At 35.5% G+C, this 12,616-nt stretch overlaps 1 protein-coding gene across 4 annotated transcripts in view; it reads right to left on the bottom strand.

The window, feature by feature from the left end:
* RapGAP1 (Rap GTPase activating protein 1) overlaps positions 1-12,616 on the bottom strand; it is a 457,436-nt gene that overhangs the window by 65,886 nt on the left and 378,934 nt on the right. For all 4 annotated transcript variants that reach the window (XM_090391964.1, XM_090391963.1, XM_090391965.1 and 1 more), the window contains 2 exons: positions 9,951-10,116; positions 4,756-5,040 (listed from right to left, as the gene is read on the bottom strand). In XM_090391964.1, the coding sequence (XP_090248090.1) occupies positions 4,756-5,040; positions 9,951-10,116 (451 nt within the window). The remainder of the gene's footprint in view (positions 1-4,755; positions 5,041-9,950; positions 10,117-12,616) is intronic.

Here is a 12,616-nt window from a genome sequence, read left to right as displayed (position 1 = left end):
GGTGTGTGAACAGATGACATGATTGGCAGCATAACATTAAAAATGAGGATATTAGGAAAGAACTGACATTGTTAGCATTCAGGAATGTTTTAGCAAAGCTAATCTCAGGTGGTATCATCACTTAAACAGAATGGAAGAGAAAAGGTTAGTAAAAACAAGTGTTTTGCCTTTTTCCTGCCATTCTGGCAGGAAGAAAGGCCCAGAGATGTAAGTGGATTGATACAGTAAAAAATGCCTTAAAAGAGAAATATCATCATCATCAAATTCTTGCCATGTACCCTCAACGGGTGTACAGGATATGATAGTACTACATGAAAAAAATTACATCATTACTAACTTCCTATCAACAATTTTCCTCCAAATCAGTCTATTACTTGTCAAGACTCCAACATTATCAGATCTTATATTTCTCTCGTCTAAGGCACTTTGTACCGTATCAATCCACCTATATCTTGGTCTTCCTCTGGGTCGTTTTCCTGCCAACCTGGCATAGAACACTTGTTTTGCTAATCTTTCTTCACCCATTCTGTTTAAGTGACCATACCACCTGAGATTAACTCTGTTAATGCATTCCTGGATGTTGACAATGTCAAGTTCTTTCCTAATATCCTCATTTTTAATATGATATTGCCATTGATGCCATCTGTTCATGCCTATAATCTTTCTCAGGACTCTCATATCTGCAGTCTCTAGTCTTTGGTCAAGTGTTTTACTTCTGACCCAACTCTCAGTTCCATAAGTTAAAACTGGTTTGAACACTGTCTTGTATACAGCTAATTTAGTGTTCTGACTAATTTCTCTCTTATTCCATATGAATTTATCCAATTGTCTTCCCACCATACCAGCTTTGCTGATTCTGTTGTCTGTTTCTATATTTAATTTTACCATCTTCAGTAAAAATCGTGCCTAAGTAGCTGAAATGTTTTACTTGTTCCACAGGTTCTCCATTCACAACACAGTTGACATTTTCAATGATTCTGCCTATTTTCATTGTCTTTGTCTTTTTATTGCTGACCTTCATACCATATCTATTACAACAGCTATTCAATTTAGTCAGAGAATCTTGCAGACTTATAGCAGAGTTATTTAGAAGTATAACATCATCTGCATAAAGCAAAGAGCTGACATTAACATCTCCAATTTTGATATTATGTTTAATACCACTTTCCTTCATAATGTGATCCATATAGATAATGAATAACAGAGGGGATAATGTACATCCTTGCCTCACACCAGATTTAACATTAAACCATCTTCCTGTACTTCCTTCAATTCTAACTGCTGACATACAACTCAAATAAAGACTAAGTATTGCTTGATATAATGTCCCATTGACACCAGATAACTGTAGCGTATTGAATAGCTTCTCTCTTGGCACCTTGTTATATGCCTTTTCCAGATCTACAAAACTTAAATACAGATCTTTGTTATATTTCCATGCTTTCTCAACTATTTGTCGTAAAGTGAAGATCTGATCCTGACAGCCTCTGTTTGGCCTGAATCCAGCTTGTTCCTCACCAAGCTTTTCTTCCACAATTCATCTCAACCGTTTCGCAAGTATACTTGCATAGATCTTGCCAGGAACACTCAGTAGGGAAATACCTTTGTAATTCTCACATGCAGTTTTATTTCCCTTTTTATATATGGGTACTATGAGAGCTCTACTCCAATCATCGGGAATTCGTCCCTCTGTCCAGGCCTTCTGAACTATGCAGTGCAACCACTGTAAGATTCTCACACCACCATACTTCAGCATTTCTGGTCGAATATCATCTACTCCTGCTGCCTTTCCACATTTCAAGCCTTTGATAGCTTTTTCTACTTCAAGTATGGATATGTATTCCTGACTGCATGCCTGGTCAGTGTTTTTTACCACTGTGCTGTCATCACTGCTTGTTTCATTTAGCAGTTTTTCAAAATTATGGAATTATTTTCCATAATTCAAGGATATCTTTTTCTCCCGTTTTCATGTCACCTTTATCATCTCTAACTCCTTTTACAGCAATCTTTCCTCCATTCCTAAGCTTCTTCAACAACCTCCAGAATATTTTGCCACCTTCTTGATATTTATTTTCTATATTCTTGCCAAAGTCCTCCCATGACTTTTGTTTAGCTAGTTTTACACAGTGTTTAGCATTCTTGCATTTCTCTCTGTATTCTCTAAGAGCACAAGCTGACTTATTTGACAGGAACTTTTGATATGCTTTCTTCTTTTCCTTCACTGCCTCTTTAACTTCCTGTGTCCACCAGGGAGTTCTGATTTTTTTAACCTTGCAGACAAAATCATCACATGCCTCTCTGGCAGAATCAATCAATGTTTTCTTCAGAGTTTGCCACTGAATCTCCAAGGTTTGATTCCTGTTCTCAAACCTCTTTCATTTTTTCTTTAATAATCTTTGTGTATTTTAGTCTACAGTTCACATCTGAGAGCTGCTCAACTTTTATTTGCTTTAAAACTTTCTTACATGTTATTCTTTTCAATATGAAATTCAATTTTATCCTGCTCAAGACTAAATAGTGATCACTTCCAATTTCAAATCCTCTGTACACTCTGGTGTCCTGCACCAGGGAGAAAACATCACTATCAACAATAACATAGTCAATGAGACTTTTCTTATTCCTTGCTTCTTCTCTCCATGTGAATTTGTGCACATTTTTATGTTGGAACATGGTGTTAGTAATAACCAGTCCATGTCCTGAGCAGAAATCCAACAGATATTTGCCATTATTATTAACTTTGCTCTTTTCTCCAAAATTTCCCAAAATATTTTTGTATGTCTCACAATCATTTCATACTCTGCTATTCAGATCCCCAACAAGAACCAACTTTTCCTTTTTCATTGTGTCAGTTGCTTTTTCTAAAGCCTCAGAAAATTCCTCCACTTCTACCTTAGTAGAACCTTCTGTGGGACCATAGGCACAAATAAGTCTCATTGTCCAGTTCCCCATTCTCATATTTGCCCACATTACTCTACTTGAGACTGACTGCCATTCAAGAAGATTAGCCTCGTATTTTGTGTTGAATACTATGACTACTCCTTCTTTTCCTTGATTGTCATTGCCTGAATACAAAAAACATTTTGTATTTATTGCTCATAAAGATCTCGCCAGTTTTTGTCGTTTTTGTTTCAGTCACCCCTATTATGTCGATCTGGTACTTATCTAATTCCTCAGCTCCATTTCTTTGCCATTCAGGCTTCTTATGCTGATAGTACCGATCTTTAACTCTGGTGATGTTGAGTTGGGGTTTGTTTTCAGATTTGTTCCGGTAGCTGACTTTTCGCTGTTCACCCTGTTTCCCTGGCAAAAACAACGGGGGGGGGGGGCCTTGTTTAACCGGGCGACGCCCCAGCCGGCATGAAATTTTGTCATGTCGCACCATCATTTTTTATTTTGGTTTAACCAATAAGAATACAATTTGGTCGGCTAAATTCCAAATTGCCAGCCCATCCTCGTTCGTTCAGTATCCAAGTAGATACCCAACAGGGTACACCATGAGAAGGTGAGGATTGGACATTAGGTCAGAAGCCCTGGTCGGTTCTCCGCATTCCTTTAAAGGCTATGTGGAGGTCTCCTCTCAGTTATACAGCTTTGTCCCTTAAGCACCCCCAAAAAAAAAAAAAGAGAAATATACGATCTAATAATATTGGAATCTTAACAGATAGCAGGTTGATAGGTAGTTAGTAATGATGTAAGTTTTTTTTTTAAGTGGATAATTATAGTTGCTTTTTTTTTCATGTAGTACTATCATATCTTGTACCCCCCCCCTTGTCCGAGGGTACATGGCAGAAATATGATGATGATTTGCATTTTGTTTCAATCTGAAGAAGTAGTCAGTGTTTTATAAAACTGGTAATTCATTTATTAAAGTGCTTTACTTTTTTTATGTGGCTTGCTAGTAATTAACAAAACATAAAAAACAAGTTTCTAGGGGGGTGGGAAATCCTGCTATTTCCACACAAGAAATTTCTGTAGCCTCTTTTTATTCACTGCTGGATATAGTCTCCGCCTTTAGCCAATATCCACCAATCTCATGTCAAACATTTGTAGATCACCCTTCCATCTTATTCTTTGGCAACCTTTCATCTTTCAGTCTACTAATAGGGCCAACTCATCTCCATTTACATGCTTTATGCAATGATGTGCACTGCATGGAATTAATCTTTATGGAATTAATGTGCACTGCACATTAATTCCATAACCAACATTGTTAGGAAATTTTAATTTTTGACAAAAACATACTGCAATTTCATTTGTACAAAATTTATAACACATTTTTTGTGTAATATATTTTATTTGCATGCTGGCAATAAATTTATGTCCACATCTGGCTGTAATCATGAAAATGTTTTGATATATAGGTAAAAATTTCATGCTTGGCTTTTGGACACCAGTGTATAAAGTGATAAATTAGCCAAGTGATTGATTAAACATACAATCAAAACAATGAGGACCATAAATATCAGTTGTAGTGATAGCTTTTAAAGTCACCACACCTGCTTAGTCTTTTTTTCTCTCCAATGTAGCAAGTTAAAACTGACTCATAAAATTAAAGTTGAGTATAATACCCCAACTTAAAAAATAATAATAATAACAACAACAATGTAAAATCAACCAAGTCTTGCATTACTATAATATAAGATTTGTGTGCTGAGACCACTATTACTGATATTAAAGGTCTCACTCTTCATAATAATAGTTTAATTTCTCTTATCATATCATAACATACATAAAAGAATATTAAAATGAACATACTGAAGGAGTAGTATCACCCACTGTGTTTCCACTGAGACTGCTACTACTTGTACTAGATGATGACCTTTTATTTGTAGAAGTCACTGCATTGGCCAAATTGGACTCAACAGAATGACTACGACCTCTTCCACTCAGTGCTTTACGCACTGAATCAAAGAAACGACTACTGTTACCATTAATTTCAGATTTACCAGCATCAGGACCAAGAGGCAAGCCAGAGAACTCTTGAGTTTTGAGTCGTAGTTCATCATATAATGACTGCAAAAGAGATGCTCTTGTTCGTTTCTGGAAAAGTAAATAAACATTTTAAGGAATATGCTTTGTTAATCATACATACATAAATATTAAGTATGATAAATAAGTGTTAAGGAAATAGATTACAACATATATTATATTAAAAACAAAAAAAAAAATCAATACTTCCTATAGCATAGCAATCCCATTATGTGATATTTAAATATAGGCTTATGTACAATATCAGAAAAATACACCAGATAATTCAGATCATTTACCTGAAAAAGATTCAAAATCTACTTCTGTAACAGAAATTTCTGATCATAAATTATCGAACTAACAACTTAGCGTGGCAGATTACCTCCCACACTAGTTGGTAGATATATCTTTCATAAGATCCAATATCATATCCTCTAAATGCCATGCATAAGTTAAGCCATTCAAGTTCTTAAATTAAACCAGGTAGATTTAATTTAAGTATTTGTATTTATATAACCTAGTATTTGTATTTCCAAATAAGAGATCGGTTTAAGCATCATTATTATTGTTATTATTACTGTGGCAACACCGTTTCTGAGCAATCTGCTAAAGGTGGTTTAATTTGAAATTATATAATATCAGTCTTTGGCTGTGATCTCATTTTTATTTGAAGAAGAAAGCTCACAGGTCACTTCACACTAACTGTATGTCAGGACATGTTATATTAAAAGAATATAAGAATAAACAAACAACTGTCGAGATGAGGAAGGTGTTCAAGATTTCCTCAAAAAAAATTGGAAATTTTTCAATGACTTAAGTAATTTGATTACAAAAATCAACAATGCAAACTGGAACAAAATTAGGTATCTAAAAGAGTTTATGTTTTAAACTTTTTACATTTATGATTTAAAGTCTACAACGTTAAGTAAATGTGCTAATAATATAATAAATTAAGTTTAATCCTATATCCAAGTGTGAGCAAACAAAGTTTGCGCCTGAAAGTATCAAATTTTTCAACATAAATAAATGTGCATTTGTAACAGCTAAATTAAGAGAAATTGATAAATAAAACAAATTACCATTAATTTTTTAATAATGAAGTGAAATTTAAAGTAAAATGGATATCGAATACCTCAAAATTTACATGCCTGTCACACCTGGCATGTTCTTGTCTTTTACCTCCTCTCATTATTATTATCATCATTCTATAATTTATATATACGGTGTGGCTATTAAATAACAAGACTGGTTGCAAAAATGTGGTTTATTATTACAATTGTACAACTTAATTGTTATCCCCTTCAACATACTCCCCCTCTATCTATCTATACACCATTGCATATGAATTTTCCATTGTTGGAAGCAGTGCTGCAAGTCATCAGGTGTTATCTGCTTCAGTAGCACTGCTGTTTTCTCCTTTACCTCATCCACTGACTGAAAATGGGTGCTCTTCAATGTGAATTTCAACTTTGGAAAAAGGCAAAAGTCACACAGAGCTAAGTCCAGTGAGTAAGGTGGATGGTCCAACACTGGGATCTTCTTATCAGCCAGATACTGCTTTATAGACTGTATACTATGGGCTGGTGCATTGTCCTGATGGAGAATCCAAGCATTGTTCTTCCACAGATTGGGTCTCCTCTTCCTCACTCATTCTCTCAGCTTGGCCAGAACCTCAAGATAATAATGTTGGTTAACTGTCTGACTCCTCTGGTACCCATACAACCATTACCATGCCATTGATTAAAAAAAAAAAAAAAATACGATCAGCATTGCCTTTAGTTTTGACTTATTAAGAAGATCCCAGACTTTGATAAGATTTTGACTTTGATAAGAAGATCCCAGTGTTGGACGATCCACCTTACTTGCCAGACTTAGTTCCATTAGGCTTTTACCTTTTTTTTTCCCAAAGTTGAAATCCACATTGAAGGGCACACATTTTCAATCAGTGGATGAGGTAAAGGAGAAAACGGCAGCGCTACTGAAGCAGATAACACCTGATGACTTGCAGCACTGCTTCCAACAATGGAAAATTCATATGCAACGGTGTATAGATAGAGGAGGGAGAGTATGTGGAAGGAGATAACAATTAAGTTGTACAATTGTAATAATAAAAAAACCACATTTTTGGAAAACCAGTCTCATTATTTAATAGCCACACTTCGTGTATATGTATATATGTGCAAATTATTGCACTTCATTCCTTTATTCCAGTAGCATTTACTATGGTTCTTCATACTGGCACTTCAAGGTATAAACACCACCCCACCAAGAAAAGAAAAAATACAAATTTACTGACTGTTTCACTGGTTTTCTACCCAGCATGTTCAGAGCACAAATTACAATTTTGACAAGCACACAGCCCTCAACTAAATCATCATCATCATCATACAAGTATCTCCACTGAGTCAAAAGACTCATCACTGAAGATCCACACTAATCATTATTCACACAATAGCCATGAGAACTCTTCTTAAATTTGTTCACTGTTGGGGTATTCACAACTACTTCTGAAAATTCATTCCACTCATTCATCACTATCCAACCAAAGACATTCTTAGACAGCTTCCAGGAGTGACCCCCTTGTTCTCATCCTACTACTTAGGTATTGAAAAATTTGTTTTGTGTCAATCTGATAGAATCCCTTCAATAACTAAGTTTCTTTCATGTTCCCTCTCCTCTACCTGTCAACGAAACTCTGCAATCCACATATAACCTCAATCTATCCTCACAAGGAGCATTCCACAGACCTGTCATCAAGTGGATCACATGTTTCTGAATCCTCTCCACCACCTCCTGGTCTCCAAGAAACCTACTTGACTAAGTCAATATATAGTAATTAAGATGTGGCCAAATCATAGCCTTATAAAGAGGGATAATAACCTCCCTATCTTAATTTATAAATGTGTTTTTCAACATTAAAGAAATCCATGTATCCAATCAATCTCATTTCAAGTTCCATTTGCTCCAACTCATGCAATAGTTTTCTATGTGGTGTTCTGTCAAATGTTTGGAAGTCCAGCAATATCATGGTGTAGCTATTTCCTTTATTCAATTCTGCTCTCACTTTATTACAAAATGTGAATAATTACTAAGGCAGGATCTACATTTTACAAAGCTGCGCTGTCTCCATGTAGAGTATCTTATTTCTATTCATCCATTTCTGAATTTTACCTTTAGCCAACTTTTCAAATACTTTAACCACCACTTCATCATCAAATTCCTGACATATACCTTCAGGGGTGTACAAGATCTTATTAGTACCACATGAAAAGTTACATCATCACTAACTTCCCATCAACAATTTTCCTCCACATTAGCCTGTTATCTGTCAACATTCCAATATTATCAAATCTTATATTCCTGTCTTCTAAGGCATTTTTTACTGCATCAATCCACCTACATCTTGGTCTTCTTCTGGATCTTTTTCCTGCCATACTAGCAAAGAAGACTTGTATAGCTAATCTTTCCTCTCCCATTCTGTTTATGTGGCCATACCACCAGAGATTAGCTCTGCTAGCATATTCCTAAATGCTAACAATGTCAAGTACTTTTCTAATTAAATTATATATTTAGTTTAATCCTTCATCCAAGTGTAAGCAAACAAAGTTTGCACCTGAAGTATCTTCAGGACTGGGGCAACTTGTGGCAAAGCACATCTCCTTGCAGACATGTATAATGCTATGTGTTATGGGAAGGATCACTACCCAGACCGGTTTTAACCTCTATTGAGGTCTCTTCAGTGAAAGCCAGACCCAGAGATGATACCAAATTTGAAGCAATGCAGAACTCATATTTCCATATGCCCGTTGCCAAAAGGTGTCTCTTAATATTAAATTACTCTGGATTTGAGAAAGATATTGGAATTTTTTCCACTTGGTTACACTAAAAAGCAAACAAAGTTTGCGCCTGAAGTATCTTCAGGACTGGGGCAACTCGTGGCTTTATTTGCTTACAACTTGGATAAAGGATTAAATGAAATATATAATTTATAGTCTAACCAAGTGGAAAAAACTTCCAACATACTTTTCTAATAGCCTCGTGTTTAATATGATATTGCAATTTATGCTCTGTTCATTCCCCTAATCTTTCTCAGGACTCTCATATTTGTGGTCTCAGCTTTGATTAAGAATTTTTATTTCTAACCCAGCTCTCAGATCCATAAGTTAAAATTGGCTTGAAACATAGTCTTGTATACAGCTATTTTAGTGTTTTGACTAATCTCTCGTATTCCATAAAAAATTGTACCTAAACAGCTAAAATATTTTTGTTCTACAGGTTCTCCATTCTGGATGTAGCTGATGTTTTCAATGTTTCTGTTTATTTTCATTGTCTCTGTCATGCTAATTTTCATAACAAATTTATGAAATACAGCAGCAATTCATAAATAGCAGCAGATATTCAATTTGGTTCAGGTAATCCTGTAGACTTGTCCTGGATTTATTTAGGAGTATAGCGTTATCTGCATAACATAAAGAGCTGAAATGAACATCTATCTTGATATCAAGTTTAATACTGCTTTCCTTCATAATCTGATCCATATTATTATTATTACGTGACACCTCCAGGGAGCCACCTCAGTCCTACACTTATACTCTTAATCTTTTCCTATGGAGGATTCCATAGAGGATAAAGAATACACATTAAGACTGACTTCTCTACAAGAATTAGAGTTGCTGCAGCTACAGTTACTAACCAGAGTGCCTATGAAAGAGCTGAGTTACAGAGTGGATGTATACTAGCATTTAATTTTGAAAGTCTTCTTGTTACTGCCCTCATTCCAACCTGTCATTCACAATCTTTACTACTGCATCTTAATTTTCCCAATAAACATGTTTGAATTTAAAACACCAGCATTCTTTTGTGGAAATTCTATATCAGCATTGTTATTTAGAAAGTCTATCTTACTTTTGATGTATAAATTACTGATTTTTGTGGCCTGTTTTATTCAATGTATTATGATTTAAAATTTAAGATATACATACCTCTAATTTGGCAAACTTCTCAGCTTTAACACAAGCTGTTTCTGCATTAATGAGCTTTGTAAGGAGGAACTCCCTGAACTTGGGCCCTTTGGGAAAAATTGCTGGATTTGGCAGTGATGGACCAAAGAAAGGAACATCATCTCTAGCTGTTATAGAAACCTTATACCTGAAAATCAATTTGAATTCTCAGCACTGATTGCTTTTTAATCTCATATTTTCCTCCTCCTTATATAAGATTTTCCTTATAATAGATATAAGATGCTATGTATTCTATAATTTATGTTCTCATTATAAATAATAAATTAGAGACTAGCTTCAGTAGATGTAGCATACATGTCAGTTGCTTCTCTAATGACCTGAAAGATTTCTCTACTCACTCACTTAAAAAAGTGGAAGTAGAAAAATTAGACAAACAGCTGACAAAGAAAAAACTGGTTGTTGTGTTAAATATTAGACATATCGAGCTACTGAAAAAGCTTAGAAATGGAAGAAAGAGATAGCAAAAGGGAAGATAAACATAAAAACTGAAAATAAACCTTCTGAATGTCTAGAGCAATTACTCTGAAAGATTTAAATGAGGGTAGTAACAAGAAGAGAGAAAGCAGCAGAAAATATTCAAGAGAAATGCAATCTGGGATATATATCTATACTTGAGTTAGGAAAAAAAGTCACCTGAAATGCTCAAATATGGAATTTATAAAAGTTTTATAGTGCCTACACTGAATAATTCAGAAAGCATACTCATAGTAAATCCTGAATAATTAGAGTAGAAAACTCTCAGAGTAACATCTATAAAAAGGGAAATTAACTTGAACATGAGAATTAGACAGGAATTTCAATACTGAGTGTTTCGGGTAGGATTTATGCAAACATACTTGAAGAAGAATAAGATGAGTTCATGCCAAATAGTTTAAAAAAAAAAAATCACGAAAAGTATATAACAATTGACAAAGCAGAAATGGATGGATACAAAAGGATATAGTGATATGGCAATTCTACGATTAGAGGTGTTATGGACTTGCAATATACGAGGGCTGTTCAATAAGTAATAAGATTAATTTTACTGTCACGAAATCACTCATCACAATATTAATTTCTGTGGAATAAAGAAAAGTCTGTATTAACAAAAGAGGTTGATAGATGGCGTATACGGGCTGATGTGCCAGAGTGTCACATGACTAAATGCAAGCTTGTTTCGACGCACCTACGAACCGCGACCAGTCGTCGAAATGGAAGCATCCTTGGAACAGCGTTATGCGATTAAATTTTGTGTGCATTTGTAAAAATTGGCATCGGACACTTTTAACATGATACGCGAAGATTTCCACGATGAAGCAATATCGAGGGCAAGTGTTTTTCGCTGGCATAAAACTTTTAAGGAAGGAAGGCAAAATGTGGAAGATCTTGAACGTCAGGGAAGACCTTCAACGTCCATCACAGAGACAATGATCAACACAGCAGCGATTATCATCAAGGAGGATTGCAGAATTACAGTACGCCAGCTGCATGTTGTCCTGAATATTTCTGTGGGAAGTGTTCACTCAATCTTGGCTGAACATTTGGGACTGAAACGTGTTTGCGCCCGATGGATTCCCAAACTCTTGACACCGGAGCAAATGCAGCATCGAGTGGATGTGTGCACAGAATGGAAAGAAAGACTGGAACAAGAAGGTGACAACTTCTTAAAATGCATCATTACAGCAGATGAAGCTTGGTTGTATCACTATGACCCTACAATGAAACAACAAAGCAGTGAATGGAAGCATCCGTCTTTGCCTACCCACACGAAAGCAAAAACTGTAAAATCGGCTGGTAAAGTTATGACCATAATGTTTTTTGACTACGAAGGCATTGTTTACCAACATGCTGTAGAACCCGGGAATATTGTAAACGGCTCATACTATGCGAATGTTTTACAGAGAATGGTACAGCACATCAAAAGGAAGCGTCCATTGCTGAAGAATGGCTTCTTATTGCCCCACGATAATGCAAGGCCACATATTGCTGGTGGTGTAGTGGACGTTTTGCAGAAGAACAACATAGATATCCTACCACACCCTCCATACAGTCCTGATCTCGCACCATGCGATTTCTGGCTGTTTCCTCAGCTCAAGAAACCACTAAGAGGCCACCATTTTGAAAGCAAGAAAGCATGTGTAAAAGCTGCGGAGGCAGTTTGAAAGAACTCTCAAAAAACGGACTTTCACATGTGTTTAAGAAGTGGACGCAACATTGGGACAAATGCATCGCGTCTCACGGTAGTTACTTCGAAAAAGACCACGTAAATGATGACGATTAAAGGTAATCTGTTTTCTGTAAAAATATAGTCTTATAACTTATTGAACAGCCTCCGTATAAGCAAGCAGAACAAGTAGATGACAATTATGTTGGTTGGAATGAATTACTTGAAACACTGTGAGAGAATATATGAAGAGTTCTTGAGTCTGTTACTATGTATGACAAGAACGTGATGAGGAGAGCAGTTTCAAATGCATCAGTGAAATAGTGTGTAGCATGTAGATGTTTGGATGATTTTGAAATGGATTTTGGTGTCAAGCACTTGGAGAATTATTGTTTACCGAAAGACTGAATGTAAATTGTCAGGGTGGTTGCATGAGAGTGTGGATGTATGCTTTAAATTAAGTTTTATGTAAATAATTTTTAAA

Source organism: Typopeltis vanoorti, chromosome 4, assembly GCF_054136105.1.
Source record: "Typopeltis vanoorti isolate ZY-2024b chromosome 4, IOZ_Tvanoo_1.0, whole genome shotgun sequence".
In the NCBI taxonomy this organism is placed as follows: Eukaryota; Metazoa; Arthropoda; class Arachnida; order Uropygi; family Thelyphonidae; genus Typopeltis; species Typopeltis vanoorti.
This window is presented reverse-complemented; position numbering and strand designations above follow the sequence as displayed.